Here is a 20,705-nt window from a genome sequence, read left to right on the forward strand (position 1 = left end):
CCAAGCTCTAATGGATATCTTGATACTGTACAAGTTTCATCAAGATACAATCAAAACTGAAGACTGTATCGTGTTCACAAGCAATTGTTTACAGACGCACGAACGCACGACCGCACGGACGCACGGATGCACATACTACGTACACATTACCATCGCATAAGCTCTTCTGGCCAAAGGCCAGAAGAGCTAAAAATAACTCACGGAAACATGTTCATTTGTTGTAAGTCGAGTGTCTGTGTATTTTAATATAAGTTTTGCACTCAAAATCTGATTTAGTTATTATTTAACACTAAATTTTGAGTACAAAACAATGAATTACTTAAAACACACATAAATAATTATTGCCTTCGACGCTGTGAAACTGTTGTTGTTTACTGAAGACTATAATCCATTGACTATGACACTGATTTTCAATTAAAAATGTGTATTTTACATTTACGAAAACTGAAAGTATCCTGCAAATTAATACCGGAAATAAATAACAACGGTGCGTTCCCGACAAAAAAGACTGTCAACAAATATCGGCTGTTTTGCGGTTACCCGGACCTGATTTTGTCCTGACACGAGGAAAGTTTGCTTGCGGGGAATGAAAGCATGGAAATACCTTCAAAAAAGGGCGAAGTCGACGTGGCAGGTTTAAATTTTAAGTAAAAAACTTCAGAAAATAGAGGAAATTCAGAAGTAAAAAAAAAATAATATGCGCGGCCAAATAGTATGTGCAGGCGCAAAAAAAATGTTGTTTTATTTTTTTTCGTTTTTCGAATTTTAGGTGCGGCAAATCCGACAAACAAATGATCAATTTGTTGTGGCCTAAGGCGAGTTTTATCAGCCAATGAAAATGGCCCATTTCTCAAATCCTATATTAGGTGAGTTTTGTAGCCAATCAAAACGGAGGAAACTCATATTAGGCGGGTTTTGTTGATATTGGCCGAGTTTGGTCCATATTGAGCGAGTTCTGGCATATATTGTCTTCAATTGTCTGGTATTGGTACCACTATTGTCTCTGTATCTCGTAAAATAAGTAATAGTTGATTAATAATTTCATCTTAAATTCTAATTGGATATCAGTGATTGCTTGTTAAATTGTGGACTCTGTTTAATACAATTACAACTAGAAATCGCTTTTTTGAAGAAGCTCTTGTTTCTCTGTGTGGTCAAACGTGAGAAATATTCAATGATGGACATAAATTTTGACTCAAGACGAACAAACATAGTCGTCATCTTCTTGTCATGACCTACCTGCATATCAAGAATGAAGTTCCTTGGTCCAAGCATTCTTTAGTTATTGAGCAGAAAAAAGTGTAACATACATGTACCTGTGGTGACCAACAAATGGTGTTTTTCACCTGGAGATCACTGTGACCTTGACCTCAAAATCAATAGGGCTCATCTACTAATCAAGATCAACTAGCAAATCAAGTATGAAGTTCCTGGGTGCAAGTGATCCAAAGTTATTAAGTGGGAAACTTTTTTCACTTCAAGGTCACCTTGACCTTTGACCTACTAATCCTAAAACCAATAGGGGTCATCTACTGGTCATGACCAACCTTAATACCAAGTATGAAATTCCTGGGTCTTAGCGTTTTCAATTTATTGAGCCAAAACAAAGTGTGATGTATGGACTGACAGAGTGACTGACGGACAGGGCAAAAACAATTTGCCTCCCCCATCCATTGGAGGAGACATGATCAGGTGGGTTTGGTGTATTATGTTACAAACTTTACAATTCCAAAGTTAGCTCCTAGTTTCAATAGGTTTTGAGTCTGGTTCAGGATTGTTTTGAGTCTGAGAATCTGAAATACCAACAAAATAGCCCCTTGGCATGCCGCTCAGTCAAGTGTGACTATAAGGACAGAAACAGTAAACTAAAAGCCCACCTCCAGTTAAGCCATTCAGCTCCTCATCCTTTGCACATTCCCGAACCTTCCGTGAATGTCTGGCAGGAACTCCAAAAAAACATTGAGTCTCATCGTACCGACACGCCATACCGTCAGTCGCCATGGAAGTATCTATTATCAAGGTGTCCTCTAAAATGAGAAATAGGGCATAAACAAAAACTGTCATAGTTATTGACAAATGCTCCCATATGCCATCCTGTTCAATGCCTATGTAATTACTAATATGGCTACATTCAGGAAGAGAAAAGTATAAGCATATGCCAGACTCGTTGGTGGTTAACCTCAAATGATGAAGTTGGTGGTAGGGACATGGGTCAGACACACGGCATGTCTTCTTTATGTACTGAACATGTGCCAAGAATTTTAAAACTCCTCAGTGCAATCTAGAGTTACAGTCCAGACACAACCAACCATACTGTTTCCATGTGCGTATCATTATGCAGCTTTCCAAGTTTGATCTCAAACTTTGTGGTAGGGGGGTGGGTTTCAGACTTGACTCGCCCTTGTGTACCATACACATGAGCCAAATTTAATTATTTTAAAATCCCACCGTGTAGGACAAAGTAACAGCCAAGACACAACCAACTATATAAATGTGCATATTTGCTGTATTCTTTAATGGTTATCACAAGGTTAAAGCCCAGACACAGATACTCCATCTATGTGCATAAAGGCAGCATTTCATAACTATTTTACGAGGGAATTAGGTCTTGCCTGCCTCATGTCACCATGATATACCAGACAAGTGTGCCAAATAATTCTTACATCCCTCTGTGAATGACCAAGTTTCTCTTTGTGTAATCTTGATCTATGAGGTAGGGTCGCCAGTCTTTTGTGGGAAACATCACCTTTATGTACCAAACAAATAAGCCAATTTATCTTTTAAATCCTTAAAATGCATGTCAGAGTTACAGCCTGAACAGCATTCCTATTGATTAACCTGTTAGTGTGATCTTAACCTTTGAGTTAGGGATGTAAGGTCTTGCACACGACACATCATCCTAACAGATGGCAAAGTAATTTTAGAATCCCTTCCAGTATGAAAAATTTACAATACGAACACGGAAAACAAAACAGACAGACAGACAGCGCAATTTCAATATGCCCACCTTCTGAGGCAAAAAACAAACACGCCCAGACAATGCCTCGACATTTAATGTTAAAGACTTAGTTTTTAAATATGTTTGTTTCCATTTTCTTAAATAACCAAACCGTATCAGTGATATCGCATAAATGTAGCAGTAGAATGTACTGCTCAACTTTGCATATTTCTCTTTAAATCAAGCTCAAAACGTGTCAATTCATACAAAACCCTGCATTGCCTCTCCACTCACCGGGTGGACAGACATCATGTTTCTTCTCCATGTAGAGGAAGCACATTTTCCTGTTCTCATCCAGCGAGGAACTGTTGTAACTATTTCTCATCCCGGGTATGCCCGGTTTACACTCGTCTTTACTGCCGTTCTGCGCACAGTTCACAACCTGATGATCTAAAACAAAGGTCAACTCTTAATTTCAAAATGTATCAATGGAAACACAGGACCGCTGGCATTTTTTTACACCTGATTATGTGTTTATCATTTTAATAAAACAGACGGTCCTGAAGGCCCTGAATTGCTCACCTGATCCAAATAAGATCATCAATAATAACATTCTGATCAAGTTTCATGAACATATGGTCATAAATGTGGCCTCTAGAGTGTTACAATACTTTTCCTATTATTTGACCTGGTGACCTAGTTTTTTGACCGCACATGACCCAGATTCAAACTTGGCCTAGAGCTAATCAATATAAACATTCTGACTAAGTTTCATGGACATACAGTCATAAATGTGACCTCTAGAGTGCTAACAAGCTTTTCCTATGATTTGACCTAATGACCTAGAATTTGACCGCACATGACCCAGATTTAAACTTGACTTAGAGATTATTAATATAAACATTCTGACCAACTTTCATAAAGAGTCATTTATAAATGTGACCTCTTGAGTGTAAACAAGCTTTTCCTTAAATTTGACATGGTGACCTAGTTTTTTACCGAATATGATCCAGATTCGAACTTGACCTAGAGCTAATCAATATAAACATTCTCACTAAGTTTCATGAACATACAGTCATATATGTAACCTCTAGAGTGCAAACAAGCTTTTCCTATGATTTGACCTATTGACCTAGTTTTTGACCACAATTGACCAGGATTTAAATTTGACTAGGAGATTACTCATATAAACATTCTGACCAACTGTCATTTAGATACATTTATAAATGTGACCTCTAGTGTAAACAAGCTTTTTCTTAAATTTGACCTGGTGACCTAGTTTTTGACTGCACATGACCCAGATTCAAACTTGGCCTAGAGGTAATCAATATAAACATTCTGACCAAGATTCCTGATGATACAGTCATAAATGTGACCTCTAGAGAGCTAACAAGCTTTTCCTATGATTTGACCTTATGACTAGTTGTTGACTGCACATGACCCAGTTTTAAAACTTGACTTAGAGATAATTAATGTTAACATTCTGACCAACTTTCATGAAGAAACCTTCATAAATGTGACCTCTAGAGTGTTAACAAGCTTTTCCTTTAATTTGACCTGGTGACCTAGTTTTTGACTGCACATGACCCAGATTTGAACTTGGCCTAGACCTAATTAATATAAACATTCTGACTTAGTTTCAGGAACATAAAGTTATAAATGTGACCTCTAGAGTGCTAACAAGCTTTTCCTATGATTTGACCTGGTGACCTAGTTTTTGACAGCAAATGACCTAGATTTAAACTTGACTTAAAGATTATTATTATTATAAACATTCTGATCAACTTTCATAAAGATACAGTCATAAATGAGACCTCTAGAGTGTTAATAAGATTTTCCTTCAATTTGACCTGGTGACCTAGTTTTTGACCGCACATGACCCAGAATCGAACTTGACCTAGACAACAGATGACAGACACAGGGTGATCACAAGAGCTCACCTTGAGCACTTCGTGCTCAGGTGAACTAAAAAGGACCTACAAACTGTCATTGTGGTAAAGCTGGTTTTATTTCTTTGTAGACAATATTAAGCACATGCTTTTATATTTTCTGTCTATTTTTTAAAGCATTTTATTAATTTCTTATCACAATTTTAGTTCACAATTCAAGTTTAATTAACCCATTTTCTGAATCTGAATGGCCAAGCCTCATTCCCAAAATGGTGACAATTAAATAAAGAGAAAATTATCAATCGATGAATGCTCTGAAAGGAAAATGAATATGAAACGAAATGTCATGAATTATTTTGTGAAATGGCAAAGAAATAGGATATGACTCGTTATTGACAAAGAAAAGCAAGTAATAACCTGCGATGATGATGGTGAAACTCAAACCTCCAGAAATATTAATATTCTATCCAGAAAGCTATGGACACTTTGCTGGTAGGCAATTATTACTTCTATCTTTAAATAGCTCTACCTTTATAAATTTAAAAATAATTCAATCTGTACAAAAAAACTAAATCCATAATAAGCTATCAAAGTGTAATCTTAATTCACCACTGTAATATAATATTTGGCATGTTTTGAAAGGAATTTTACTTGTAAAAAAAAATGTTGATAAAAGTTTATTTGTACATCCACTGTCCATGATAAATTTTGTACTTTTAGGCAGAGTCTAGATGTGCCTGTGCATATAATTGAACAGACTACACCAGAACCATTGGCATCACTGGAGGTTGTTGCCCTGTCCTACACTGAAAAGTCTCTAGCATTTCTGAGCAGGGATTCCAGCAGGATATAACAGGGTTGCCAACACAAATTTGTAAAAAAAGGGGAAATCAGTATGAAATAAGAGGATCCCTATCACACTTTATACAAAAAAATTATTTTTTGAATAGATCTGATCATGTGCCACAATTTTAATTTTAAAGTCTTGTGGCCAAAAAAGAGGAAATCGGCTGAAAAGAGGAAAATTGGAATCCCTGATATAATAGACCTCGCCTCAGAATTTTTACCTGTCTGTCAAATACTGAGATATTATTGCAGGATTCTGTAAGTCATGTGATTGAAAGTCCTTACATCAGAGTCTTGAAATGGAGATTTACACTCCTCGTGACAAACAGGACTTTAACCCCGATATTGATGAGGAGTATTTCAAATACAAGATGAACTTTTAAATTTCGACAGGCTGATGATTTTCACAAGAGACATACTACAAAGGCCTTTATTTAGAAATAAGCTGCTATTGATGAATGAAGCAATGTTATTACTTCGTTTTCATTCCTTTTTGTTTCGGTCTGACAGATTTTCTTTCAGTCTGACAGATAAATATGTCTTGTCAGACCGAATGCTTGCCACTTTTTTTCAACTTTCGGGAAGGCTGCAGTAATGAATGAACTACAATCACCCAAAAAACTTACTGTAGGATAAAATGAAGTATTATAATTTTAACGACTTCTAAGGGTTTATTTCAGAGTCTGAATGCGATGACCCACATTCTATTCTTAACTACATTGTAGATGTAGATATTATCAGTCCTCGGCCGAAACAAAATCTTAACACAGGTAAATAATACATGTATATATTTGATTCAGTAGTCGTTCGTTTAAAAGTATTTTCAGATTCTGCTTTTTATATTGCATTCTGTAACTTGCAAATAGTAAAATAATTGCTTTCTGTACAATTTCAATTGCATAATATTACACAAAACGCAGCTTATTCAAACTGTATTATCCGCATAACATAGATTGAAAACTCATTACAACGCTATTTATAGCAAGCTAATTAATATGAAGAACGCAGTCTGTAGCTATTAGAGCAGATTGCTTACTTGGTATTTTAGATGTAAATGTTAATGTAAATTAGGTCGGTGACCACAGCAGTTCTAACCGCGCTGGGGTTGATATGCCCTTGTGTCCATTAATTCGGCAAAAGTTAAAAATGTAATGTCGATCTGCAGATGCGATTTATCTACTGTGAAATCATTAATGTTTGTGGGCATGAAATTTCGTGGTTTGCCGAAAAAAAACAATTTCGTGGGTACTTGAATTCGTGGATTTTCATATTTGAAAAAAAATAAAAAATCGAAGATGCGATCATCCTAGATCGTCTGCATAATATCCATGCGCTGGCCCGTGATTTCCGTCTTCTATGTCACTCGGTTTATGACACTCGCTAATGTGGTACGACATGCCAATTAGTGCATATATCCATGTCACTTATCGATTTAATTGGGAATAAAGGTAATAAAAGAAGATGTACCCTAATCATAAATAAAGATAGGGGAAGCCATTGAATGCCAATTAAGAATTTTGCAAACTGTGAAAACACCGAAACGTTGCGTATATTGTCACGTTCGGTGCTTAGTAACCTTCAATGTACTAGTAGTAATCGATTAATTATTTCATTAAATAAAAAAATCGAGTATGGACACTCATCACGCACATCTTGTAAACTTGGAGATATTCATTTACAGCACACGTTTAAACACATGCTTATAATTGTCATTTGGTTCATAAAACACATTTAATTGATTTGGTTCATTATTTGTTAAAGGCAGTTATAATATATTAACAGAATAATGATCGTAAGTTATACAGTGAGACAGGTGTTAACACTGTATACTGCGACCTCTGTAAATAATATACTAGAGTATGTACGTAACAAGGCAATTGAAAAAGTGAATAAAGGGTTTATATTTCGTGGGATCTTGAATTCGTGGATCACCCAACCCACGAAAACCACGAACATTAATGCCCCACTCACATTAATGATTTCACAGTATATCTCACTAACGCTACTCCGAAATAAATTTTTGAGTCCCAACGATTTCGGATTTAAGGTGTTCAATTGTACATGTATACACCAAAGTACCTACCCACTCCACAAAAGATGACTGGAAGGCAGCAAACTGTAGAGTTGTCTGGGGCAAGGTGGGCAACCTGGTATTTGGGACAACTGGAACCAACAGTCATTACCACTACCATGGATACAGCTAATCTGTAAACAATGTAAACTCTGTTAATGCAAAATGTGTCTCCTTTTAATATGTTGGACACTTATATCAAATGATAAAACTGTGAAAATTAACACATCAGGGATGTGATTGACCTGGTAGCTGGAGGGCTGAAACCATTTTGGCCATGGGTTCTAATGGGGCACTTTTGGGGTCAAAAGCACACTGCCGTAGAAGAAAAACTAGCTTTTTGAAGCTCTTTTGAGAGTTCTTCTGACTTTAAATTTGAAGCAAACTGGGATATCAACTCTAACAACCAAAAGCACACCAGTATCTTTTTTAAATCAGCTAAAAAAAAAAACATTTTTATTTATTTAATGGGGGGGGGGGGGGTGCCTGGGGCCATAAGATCCGCGGAATTCCGCGAATCCGCGGAAAAATCACATCCCTGCACATCAAACTACTGTCCTCAGGGTTTTGAAAAAAAGAACCAGCTGATGGCCAACATGAATGGTTCGAATTACTTATTTTTTTTTTTATCAAATAAGGAAACTGGTCAGTAACATTTTTTCGGATGGTTTAGAATCCTGCACAAAAAAGATCATTATAAGTCAGTTAGTGATATCAAGTGCTCACAAACATAAAGCGATATTGCACAGAATGTAAATGCATATGACTCATTTTTCTTTAAATGTATATTTCAGATGGTATTAAAATTAAAACTTAAAAGCTGCAGTAGCTGCGACCGTATCTCTGTGTGAGCACTTAAGGGAGTTTGCAGTCGATGAATTATAATCAACCTTCACCTTCCCCTCAACGAAGGTAAGTCTCGGTTAATTATTCAATTATGAAGGGTATCTATACACCTTATTAACCAAAGCCTGCAGAGGAGATTGGTAATGTATTGGTGAATCAAAAGTTTTGTACAATTGACTGCGATACTCCTCAAATCTTTAAATCAACAAAAAAAAAGACACTCAAATGCCGTTTTTCGGTACAGTTTCATTTTCGGGTTCCCTGGCAATAAAGTTATTTGTTTTGTCCAATTGAGAAAAATATAAATTCGTAGGACCTGTAGGAGCTACTGAAAAAGCCCTGTGATGCAGCGATACCACAACTTTGTCAAGGACCTTTTTCAATAAGCTGTTAACAATCATAGATCCTCACTGACATCACACTTATTGATACCATGCCTTTTTCAATGTAAGAAATTTGATAAAAGTACAAGCAGCGCGCTCAACTTCGCCGCTTTGACTTAGAAGTGAATACAATAACAATGTAATATTACCAAGTTTGGTCTATTAATGTCAAACCTAAGGCCAAAAAAAATAAAATAACTGTGTTTCCGGTAACATGGCGAAAGAAAATAGGGTCGGTCGGTCAGGATTTTTTTTTACAGTTTCCATATCATGCAATTTTCTGTTGAATCAGAGCAATTTGTTATATCTAAGCGTTTCATAATTTACAAAAAGTCAGAGCGGAACAGCATTGTTTAATGTCTGAAATCATTTCCTTACCTTCGACTACCGTATTTTCCCGCCAATTTTGACCATGAAATCTGGTGTTTTTTGTATACAATACTTGTTTATAAGTCGCGATCGGTTTTTAGAACAAATCCAGCACTTTCTATAAATCTGTGATAATGTTCTACCCAAACAGTCAATTATCAACTAAATTTGTTAATTTGCTTGAGGAAAATCGCCGATTTTCTTGTCAACTGTGAGCTCCTTAAACTAGGCCTTCAAGTGGAGGAAGGTTAAAAATAGAACAAGTAAACATGGATATGGATTTATTTTACGTATCTTACTTTCGTACAATCAAAGTTTCATTCATATTTAAAGTGAATTCAAACATTTCGGTCATTGTTATAAGATTCCCAGACGACGATTATTGATTATTATTTTTTCGATCATATGGTATTTTCTTACCAGCCTAGGCGAAATCAAGGCAATCAAATGGGATCATACGGTATCCGACTGACCGAATTAAATACAAACCATAGCCACGCGCCTTTGGTATTATCACCGCTCGTGCTCTGACATCACAAATTGTACCGTTTGATCTGCAGCCGACACATTCCAACAAATGTTTTATATTGGACATGAATAAATAACACACCGAGCGATAATCCTAAATACTTTCATTTTAAAGACAGTAAAATATGTCTCTTGTGATTAACCATGTGTTTGGACCGTAAACATGCGTTTGCCAATTTGAAGATATCGGACAGGGTTCGCCGCCCTCAGCCATTTTGTTTCCTGTTGAAATACAGCGTCTCAGTAATACATAAAAAGGAATGAAAGTTAATTTTCGGGGACATAGAAAGGAAAACAACGAAAATAATGACAATATATTTAAACAAAAAAATATTTTCTTACGATAGAATTAATATAATTTTTTTTTACTTTTATGTCTAAAAAAAAGATTAGGGTCGGCGAGGAAAAAAATAGGGTCGGGCGGGTTACCCTAACACAGGTATTTTTTTTTGGCCTAACTAAAATTATTCAATACATAAGGCGACTTTGATGCTGCCCTCCCACCACCCGAAAAATGACGCAAGTCATTCAAATAACTTGATTACCCACAATGAAAATGTGGTAAAGAATATACAAATATGCCTTTCAAAAGAAATAAAATTAAAAAAAAAATAATTAAAAAAAATCAAGGACCATATATAGTATAGCCCTCCTTGTTTTCCCTTCATAAAAATTGGTTAAGAATGTAAAAATGTGCCTGTCAAAAGAAATAAAAACAAGAGATGTTTGTCAAACATTATGCCCCCTGAGCGCCAAGTTGCCAGAAATATTTGGACAATTGAATGAAATATGCATGGACTGAAATGACAGCTGATTTGTCATTGGATGCATATGAGGCAGGTCATCTACTTATGGTAACTTAAGAAGGCAAATAAATGCCCAACTAAAATAGTAACATAAAAGAAAATCATTTCTATACAAACATTTATACATCAATCCCAATCATCTGTGCATGCATTAAAAAAATATGGACAATCAGAAAACCTTTTTTCAGCTTACAGTCACACTGACCTTGACCTTTGACCCACTGACCTCAAAATCAATAGGGTTCATCTGCTGGTCATGACCAATAAGCCTACCTAGTATGAGGTCCCTGGGTCAAAGCGTTCTCAAGTTATTGATCGGAAACCGTTTTTCATGTTAAGGTCACACTGACCTTGACCTTTGACCCACTGACCTCAAAATCAATAGGGTTCATCTGCTGGTCATGACCAATACACCTACCAAGTATGAGGTCCCTGGGTCAAAGGTCAAGGTCACACTGACCTTGACCTTTGACCCACTGACCTCAAAATCAATAGGGTTCATCTGCTGGTCATGACCAATACACCTACCAAGTATGAGGTCCCTGGGTCAAAGCGTTCTCAAGTTATTGATCGGAAACCGTTTTTCATGTAAAGGTCACACTGACCTTGACCTTTGACCCACTGACCTCAAAATCAATAGGGTTCATCTGCTGGTCATGACCAATACACCTACCAAGTATGAGGTCCCTGGGTCAAAGCGTTCTCAAGTTATTGATCGGAAACCGTTTTTCATGTAAAGGTCACACTGACCTTGACCTTTGACCCACTGACCTCAAAATCAATAGGGTTCATCTGCTGGTCATGACCAATACACCTACCAAGTATGAGGTCCCTGGGTCAAGCGTTCTCAAGTTATTGATCGGAAACCGTTTTTCATGTAAAGGTCACACTGACCTTGACCTTTGACCCACTGACCTCAAAATCAATAGGGTTCATCTGCTGGTCATGACCAATACACCTACCAAGTATGAGGTCCCTGGGTCAAAGCGTTCTCAAGTTATTGATCGGAAAACCGTTTTTCATGTAAAGGTCACACTGACCTTGACCTTTGACCCACTGACCTCAAAATCAATAGGGTTCATCTGCTGGTGATGACCAATACACCTACCAAGTATGAGGTCCCTGGGTCAAAGCGTTCTCAAGTTATTGATCGGAAACCGTTTTTCATGTAAAGGTCACACTGACCTTGACCTTTGACCCACTGACCTCAAAATCAATAGGGTTCATCTGCTGGTGATGACCAATAAGCCTACCTAGTATGAGGTTCCTGGGTCAAAGCGTTCTCAAGTTATTGATCGGAAACCGTTTTTCATGTAAAGGTCACACTGACCTTGACCTTTGACCCACTGACCTCAAAATCAATAGGGTTCATCTGCTGGTGATGACCAATACACCTACCAAGTATGAGGTCCCTCGGTCAAAGCGTTCTCAAGTTATTGATCGGAAACCATTTGGTATTCCGACCGACCGACCGACAGACCGACCGACCGACATGTGCAAAACAATATACCCCACTTTTTTCAAAAGGGGGCATAAAAATATATATATATTCAAGGGACATAATTTGTATTTAGGGTTAAAATGGAGTAATGTTTCTAATTTTGAATTTTATTAAGTGCATTAAATGAAGGTATAGAAGTTTTTTTATTAAATGACCTAAAACTTTAACCTAAGTTCCATAGTCAATCAGGGGCCATAATTTGTATTAAAGATAATATGGAGTTATCTAACCTCATTATGTGATGGCTCTGAACAACTGTGTGAAGTATTAAGTCAATTAAATGAATGGTATTGTAGTTTCAAGTGAAAATCCCAACTTGCCCTAAAACTCAATCAGGGGCCATAACTTGTATTAAGGATAATATGGAGTTATGTAACCTCATTGTGTGATGGTCCTGAACACCTGTGTGAAGTATTAAGTCAATTGAACAAAGGGTATAGAAGTTATTTATAAATATCCCAACCTGCCCTAAAACTTTAACCTAAGTTTCATAGTCAATCAGGGGCCATAATCTGTGTGAAGAATAATATGGAGTTATCTAACCTCATCATGTGATGGCCCTGAACAACAGTGTGAAGTATTAACTCAATTGAATGAAAGGTACATGTATTGGACTTATATGTGAAAATCCCAACTTGCCCTAAAACTGTAACCGGACGCCGACGCGAGTAGTATAGCCCACCTATTCTTCGAATAGTCCAGCTAAAAATATTATCTACAAATGATAATGGTTTATTATGCGCCATTTATAGGTTCTTACAATGATATATCCTTATTATATTGTGTATATGACACAAGCATAGATAGGACACAGGAAAAAAAACAACATGAAAAATCAGGTAAAAGACCTTAATACCATAGACAGGACACAGTGAAAACAAGAGGCCCATGAGGCCTATGCTCTACTGGCATGGCACTTGTGGTCATTTTCAATCCAGAGCATGTATGTATGGGTAATAGGTATTAACAAACATAATAGTTCAACGTTTTGTGTTTGGGTTAGCTGAAAATGTTGCACATTCAACATCTGAGGACAGAAAGTGTTGTAAGCAGATTAGTCACATGAACTATTTTAATATGTGCCAAGTAAAGGTCATCTGAGGAAAAAGGAAAAAAAAAAACCATCTGCTTTCAAAACAGTACTAATGGCCTAAATTTGATTTCTGTAGCTTTAAAAATAAAAAAGTTGTTCAAAAGGTCAAAGTCATCAGAGGACAACATTGATGCTTGATTGCAAAACTGTACATATGGTCCAACAAAGCTTCGAGATAGCCCTCGTTATACAATCGTAACAACTCGGCCATGGCCGAAATGTTCTGAGCGATTTAAAACTGTGCCCTGAAGCCTTGCAGGTGCCCTTCATGTATATATCGTTATGTTTTGACAGAATGAAATGAAGAAAAGCCGAAAAACTCATAATTAAAAGTTGGATATTTTTTTGTGTGCGCATGGAACTAATATAAAATAACATTATCTGGTAATATTTCTTGTTTTTATGATATTTTATAGACGCTATATGCTTTAACCCGGAATTCTGATCGGAACAACTACCCACTTTTGATACTAAACAATTTGTACGTGAAGGATTTGCCATATCAAAAATCTAAAAAAAATCCGTCAACGTACAATTATTTGGACTAAGTTACCATATAGTTAAATTGCAGTACCTTCTTTATGAAGATCTAAGGAAGGTACGCGAAAAAGCGATTTGTTGGAAACTGCTTTCCGTCGGAAACTGCTTCTCAACCAGGGGTCGGTGGAATTACCGAAATCCCCGTGAATACCGAAATCCCTGTATACCGAAATCCCCTTCCATTCTCTGAGGTATATAGCGTTTTCTTTAATACGCCCAGATTTACTACTTTATTGTGTTCGAATGTTGTATGCCGTAATTGTTGGAGGTCGGAGAGGGGTGGGGAAGCCTGGGGAGGCTGGGAGTGTGGGTCATGGTGACTAAAACCCGGGACCCTCTTTCATTTTACATCGAGTGTGCGAGGTGGTTTGTTATTGTTAAATTTGTTAAATTCAAATAATGTTCTGCTCTGGTTATTCATCTTGTAAGTTACGGTTGGAAGGCGCTGGTGCAAAAAACAGCTTATTTTTAGAACAGCAACAACATGTAAAATACAAAGTGCACATTGAGGGAGCACATCACTAATTGGCTCCATTTAAAACTTTGATCAGCTTGTTAAATTCTTTAAGTATATCATTTTCTGGATTCACAATCAGAATTTAAAAGATATTTACCGTCAAAAAAGCACTTTTATTTCAATTTGAATTACCGTACACCATCTCCCGAATGACAAGATCAGTCCCTTTTTATTATTTCTTGCAAAATTATAATAATTATACGAAGATTTGATTTCAGAAGTTTATAGAGTATTTATCACATCAGCAACAAATATAATGATACTGTACTTAAATGGCCATTTCAAGTTTAACTAAAATTGGAACATCGATATTTAGACAAAAACAACACTATCTTGAAATACTCATGTAGTTTAGTATTAAGAATTGTCTTCTGAGAACATTATGCCAAAATATCGAAATGTTTAAACCGTCTCATTCTTAACAAATTAAGTTGTTGAATCCCAAACATCTATTTCAGCTGTAATTGCGAGTTAAAAAACGTCACAGAAGCTAATATATTAATATGTGTAAACATCTATCTCATTACTTTTAATTAAAATACAATTTGAACTTTTGTATAGAAATGTTAGGTAATGAAACCAAAAAAAAATAAAAATATTGCAATGTGCTTCTGGCTGGATTCGAACCACTATCATGAAACCCTCAAAATATTCTTAGTCCCTGTGCTTAACACTTCAGGCTAAAGCATTGAGTATCGAGTGGAGGTTTTATTAGGGGTGTGCTACCTTAATGGTCGCATACTTCAGGAACTGTACAAATACATTTTTATATTCCCCAATGTTCTTTCATATTATTTGTACACTGGTGACACGTCATCTTGTTTTGAGTAATAGCTGGATTATACACTCAATTCGCCCATTTTTAATCATCATGATTTAATTTCAGCTCATATAACTTTTTAGAAAACAACACATTGCAGGGAATGTGTATCGGTTTAGTGGCAGTGAACTGCTACTACCATACTTCTGTGATTACGCTTGGCTAGAGTAAATCGCGTTATTAATCACAAGCAGAGGGATATCGCTTTCTGTACGGCAAATTGGATTCGCACGCACGCAAGCAAGCTCGCACGCACGCACGCACAACTGCTTTGACTGTAGTCAGTGGCAAAAGTACAATTAATGAAGACAAACTGCATTCCAGATTAAAAGTGTTTAATCGGGCATATAACAGTTTTTTAAGAAGCAATCCTGCAATGTTTATTATGCTGAACACATGAACAGATACAAATTAACATTATTGACGAATGAAACGAGCACAATTACATGTATCGGCACACTGCCGACCTAATTCTATAAAACAACTTTTTCAGTCCCTTCTCATTTAAATGTACTTTGTCCCGCATGAACTCGGCTGGAAAACGTATGTGGGGAAGCCGCAAAACTTCAACGAGCTCTCTCTTCACCAGCAACTGGTTAATTCGTGCGCCCTGGCTTGCAAAAGACCTGTACCCCAACCCGTCCCGGAATGCTCCACGCTTCCCAATCTCCAACACCAAGATGGTAGATACACCACTGACTGGGCAATGTCAAGTACGGCCGCCACTATGTCCTTCGGTACGGATGCAGTTGTGATATCATTGCAGCCCAAACTCACTACCACCAAGTCCGCCCTGTACATCTTCACCTGTTTCAAAAGTCCTGGTTTGGGTTTGGAAGCTTTCATCCCGCCCGCACCAAAGAAACGCACCTCCATAGGCACCTAAAAGAATACATTTAATATTGTAAATGGCTTCACAGTCGTTGCCTTTGTAATATTCTTTTCAATTATCACCTCATTGCAACATTGTTTTAATAATTGTCATCCGTATATATTCAATTGAAGTAAAACATAATATATACAAAACAGAATATATATGCGGCCTTTCAATTATAGAATTACTACACAATTTATGACTGTAACATTTCACAGTGTGCAAAGTGCTTAAACATCACATATGAATACATAATATATCATTGTACATTCAGACCTAATATTTAGTACGCTTAATTAGGTTGAGTCATTAAATCGTGACAGTTACTTTACAAAAAGTCTACAATTTGCACTCTCACAGATTGACCATCCTAAAACTTTTTAGTACGAGTATATTGGCATGTCGTCATATGACAACTAGAAACAAACACGTATAAATCGCCGATGTAAGCTAACTAAATAGGAAGTTAGGTTTTACTGTACATAGTGAGTGAACATGAAAAAACAACGCACCTTGAGGTCCTCATTGCAGAATGCGCCTAGTCGCCAGACGTGACTGTCCCCGAAAATTGCAACTTTCTTCATTTTTAATAACAAGAGTGAACACAACATACATGCAATATATTTGAACACACCTTTATATATACTGACAATCTGACGATTGTGCTCAAGCCATGCCAAGGTGTTAATTCTGCTACAAACACTCATTACACGGTTCTAACTTTGATATATCAACAAGCGCTTTCATTAGGTACTGCGAATTCACACCTTTTTACTAAACACGTGAAATTTAACTTATCACGTTCTCAAGGTGTTCCGACTTTAATTAGCCAATTTTAAAATCCATATTCGCTTTCAACTCTTCCCCAAATATTCCTCGTCTTTCTTTTTAAAAGCAAATGCTTACAACGCTTTTCTTAAAATGTATTCACTAAATCTATATTGTACTATTATTATACCAAGAACAATACGAATATAATTGATAAAACATACATATGTATATAAATAGAAACACTGACTTGCATATGTACTCTTGAACTGCATTGCATTAAGAAATAAATATTCCGACTTCAGATGTTTCTCTCATACACCGCGTACTCTTACTTGTTACCTTCGTGTAAATAGAACAGAACAGATATTTTATTAAGACTTGTACAACGTACATCATCTTCTTAACCACAAATGAATAATAAATAAACAAACACATGGTATGACATAGGTTATACATAATATGAAATAGAATCATAAATACATTCAAAAAAATATTCACATCAGGTGAGGATGAACAAAACTATTATAATTATAAGTCAATATTTAAAGTTGATCTTCTAATACTCATTTGTGTAAATACAAGATTTAATTTCTGGTTCACATGAGCATCCCGTTTTGAACCTGACCGCCATTGGGGTTCAATACACATCGTATTATAGTCATCAGTGACAGCATGGTTCCAAGTACTGACCGCACGATAAGAATCTGTCACAGCGGGGTGTCATTACTGATAGGTATCAGACATGGACCAATATCTCACAATGACATGTCCATATCGATATTGAGACGAGTATTTCATGTATGAATTTAATTGGTATGCTTTATGATATTAAATCTTATATTAATTTTATTTATTCATTAAATACAATTTCCTATCATTGTCATGACAAATGTTAAAATATGTTGATGATTCTTATTTAGGTACAGTGATGGTATTTATGTGAAATTGTACAATTTGCATTTCTTTCTTCGCGAGATTGTGCAATGAAACATTCCAAGCGTTTCCACATAACAGTTGAGACACATACAAATCGTTATGATACACATAAGACCAATTGTATAAATTAGGCACACAATTGTTAGATATTCTTTTTCTTATGTACAAGTGATTCAAAGGTAATATTTCTACTATTGATACAACCTTATTCATTGTGATTTGACTATAATGTTTTCTGGCTTCATGTGAATGACCGTCCGATACTCGTATTGGGTATCATATGAATTGTAGTTAGAAATTTACATTATATCTGCCGCCATGTATATATGTTTTGTATATGACCTCATTTGCCATGTTTATGGTATGAGAGAATAAACCGTGTTTGACTTTGACTTTGAATATAATCAACTCCCGCTTGATACCAATTATTCACCTTTCTCGACACACAACTTGTTCAAAAATACACAATTATTATTTATCGATTAACTTATACAGCACCATTTTTAACCACACGTTCAAAGGCGCTTTACAACGAAATAAACGGATAACTTATTACAGGAAATATCAATAACAAATAATACACCTTTAAAACATTCAATATACGATATACTTAAAATACGAATAGCAATCAAACACAATAAAATGTGATATTGAACTAGTCGTTAAAACATTAACATATATGAAATTAAAAGGACTTCCCGGGAGTTAGCCATCCTCCTCGTCCGACTTCCACACCCCCCTCCACCCACCAACAACTTTGGCATACAGGACGACCAAAATGAAGTATTAAATATCGGCGTACACACCCTCGCATACTCTTTTGTATACGGTAAGGTACAACCCTACCCTCCCTTACCTCTACAATTTGAAATGAGAAGTGTGAAAGTAGTATTTGAGACTTCTTCGTAGCCACCACCCCCTCCTCCGACTCCCCCACCACTCTCCAACCAACCTCAACCACGACATACAACCCACTTAAACACAATACAGTTTTAAACCATACTGCATACTCTTGTGTATGTACTTAGAAATATGAATGGGGTTCCCGGGGTTTAATCACTCCCTGCCCCACCCCAACTACTCCGACTCCCCCACCCCTCTCCAACCACCAAGATATACAGCATACAACCCACTAAAACACAATGCAGTTTTGAAGGAACGGCGTAAGAACCTCCTCGCATACTCTTCTATTGTACGAACTTTTGAAAATGAAATGGGGTCCCGGGTTTTAGTCACCACGACCCCCACCCCCACCCTCCCCAGGCTTCCCCACCCCTCTCCAACCTCCAACAATTACGGCATACAACATTCGAACACAATAAAGTAGTAATTCCGGGCGTATTAAAGAAAACACTATATACCTCAGAGAATGGAAGGGGATTTCGGTATTTACAGGGATTTCGGTAATTCCACCGACCGCTCAACCAGTACAGTTTAATAGTTCTTGTTTTTACGATATTTTAGTAGATGCAATGTGGTTTAAACCGGAATCCCGATTGAAATAACTACCCTCTTTTGGTACAGAACAATTTGTACGTGAAGGATTTGACATATCAAAAATCGTAAAACAATCCGTCAACGAACAATTATTTGTAAATTTAATCTTAAGGCGAGATAAACAGATAAACAGCTACGGAGGTTAATTTGCTACGATTTGTAAAAATAATTATTGAACATTTATTTGTGTTCAACGCGTTTGTACTTACACAAGAAAAATCATGATCACTGTTTTCCTTTCTAGAGAAAATATGACAAATCTTTGGACTCCTAAATTTTCGGGGATTTCGCGGATTTTTTTTGGTAAAAGGAAGCGGAAGTGACAATTATATATGCCATGACCCGGTACCAAATATCGGAAAAACCGGGACTACAAAATACCGGAGCGGGATCACATCGGCTGATCCCTAGGTATCGGTGACTATCAGTACCGTTCCCGGATCGCTACCAATAAAGCATACAACTTATTTTGCATAGCTGCAGTTATAATTAACCAGTCACCTTCAATGTACATCATTATAACAGCTCATGATAGTAAGGGGACATGATAGATTCTGTTATAAGGAACTTTAGATTATTCGAGTAATTTGAGCCGGTTTGGTGGAAGCAAAATCTCAAGCTCGTAGATTGGCAGATGTATACCCAAAAGAATTTAGATACAACCTTTGGTCAAAGCGTTTTGTTATTTTTAGCAGGAACCTCCAAATGTCTTCAAAACTGACCAATGCAGGGTGTATTAGCTAGAACACGCCACAATGAATCGATGAAACAAAATATATACTAGTATATTTCAATGCGATAAGTAAAAATATTTTGTGTCAGACGAGAGATAAAAAAAAAACATTTTTCCTCTATATAATATCGACAAGAATACACACAAAAAAACGTCTTCAGACTGTGAACACGCAACTAAATATTTTAAGTAAATAACTTAAGTTTTCCTCTCTGAGCCAAAACAATTGCCGTCCATTAACGCTCCTAATATAACATAACAGTACTGCTAAATTATTTAACCACTAAAATTAAAACTATTCTCATGCATGCTTGTAATATGGATTCTTCTTTAAGATCGACGGTTACAACTTACGAGGAGTAAATTAACGATCCGTTATATATTTTATAGAGAAATAACTTAAAAGCAATACGATCCATTAATTCTGCCTTTGAGGTGATTTTTTTTATCGAATACAGTCATTTCCTTTAGTTAGTCAGTAAATTGCGCTGAAATGATTGTGTGTTTTCCTCATTAATTTTACAAGATTTAATATTCAAATGGCAAATGTCATTGAACCGTTGGATGGGTTTACTCGTTTAAATTCTAGAACGTACAGGAATTCGAAGCCAACAATTATCCGAATGACCTGTTTTTATTTTTAATCATAATGTTGTGGATTGGCACACAATTAACGAGGCACAAGCAACGTCACAACACAACAGTCATGTATGATAATTACAGAATAAATTGTTATAACGTATGATG

The 20,705-nt window shown here is 36.4% G+C and overlaps 2 protein-coding genes across 3 annotated transcripts in view; both read right to left on the reverse strand.

Annotated features, from left to right (window-relative positions):
• Positions 1-19,565, reverse strand: part of LOC128246864 (uncharacterized) — a 42,771-nt gene extending 23,206 nt beyond the window's left edge. For both annotated transcript variants that reach the window (XM_052965358.1, XM_052965357.1), the window contains exons 1-4: positions 19,435-19,565; positions 7,757-7,878; positions 3,233-3,388; positions 1,878-2,027 (exon numbers count right to left, since the gene is read on the reverse strand). In XM_052965358.1, the coding sequence (XP_052821318.1) occupies positions 1,878-2,027; positions 3,233-3,388; positions 7,757-7,878; positions 19,435-19,448 (442 nt within the window). In that variant the 5' untranslated portion in view covers positions 19,449-19,565. The remainder of the gene's footprint in view (positions 1-1,877; positions 2,028-3,232; positions 3,389-7,756; positions 7,879-19,434) is intronic.
• On the reverse strand, positions 15,594-16,866 carry LOC128246865 (uncharacterized). The gene is made up of 2 exons (XM_052965359.1): positions 16,534-16,866; positions 15,594-16,029 (listed from the first exon to the last, which is right to left on the reverse strand). The coding sequence occupies exons 1-2, from the start codon at positions 16,726-16,728 to the stop codon at positions 15,730-15,732; spliced, it is 495 nt and encodes a 164-aa protein (XP_052821319.1). The 5' UTR covers positions 16,729-16,866; the 3' UTR covers positions 15,594-15,729.
• Positions 19,566-20,705: the final 1,140 nt, after the last annotated feature.

Source organism: Mya arenaria, chromosome 9 (genome assembly GCF_026914265.1).
Source record: "Mya arenaria isolate MELC-2E11 chromosome 9, ASM2691426v1".
Lineage (NCBI taxonomy): Eukaryota > Metazoa > Mollusca > Bivalvia > Myida > Myidae > Mya > Mya arenaria.

Bases quoted from the DNA above. Each gene is read 5' to 3' on its own strand.
- LOC128246865 (XM_052965359.1), bottom strand. From the start codon at position 16,728: ATGAGTGTTTGTAGCAGAATTAACACCTTGGCATGGCTTGAGCACAAT. The intron at 16,030-16,533 runs GTGCGTTGTTTT...GTATTCTTTTAG, and splicing joins TCTGCAATGAGGACCTCAAG to GTGCCTATGGAGGTGCGTTT.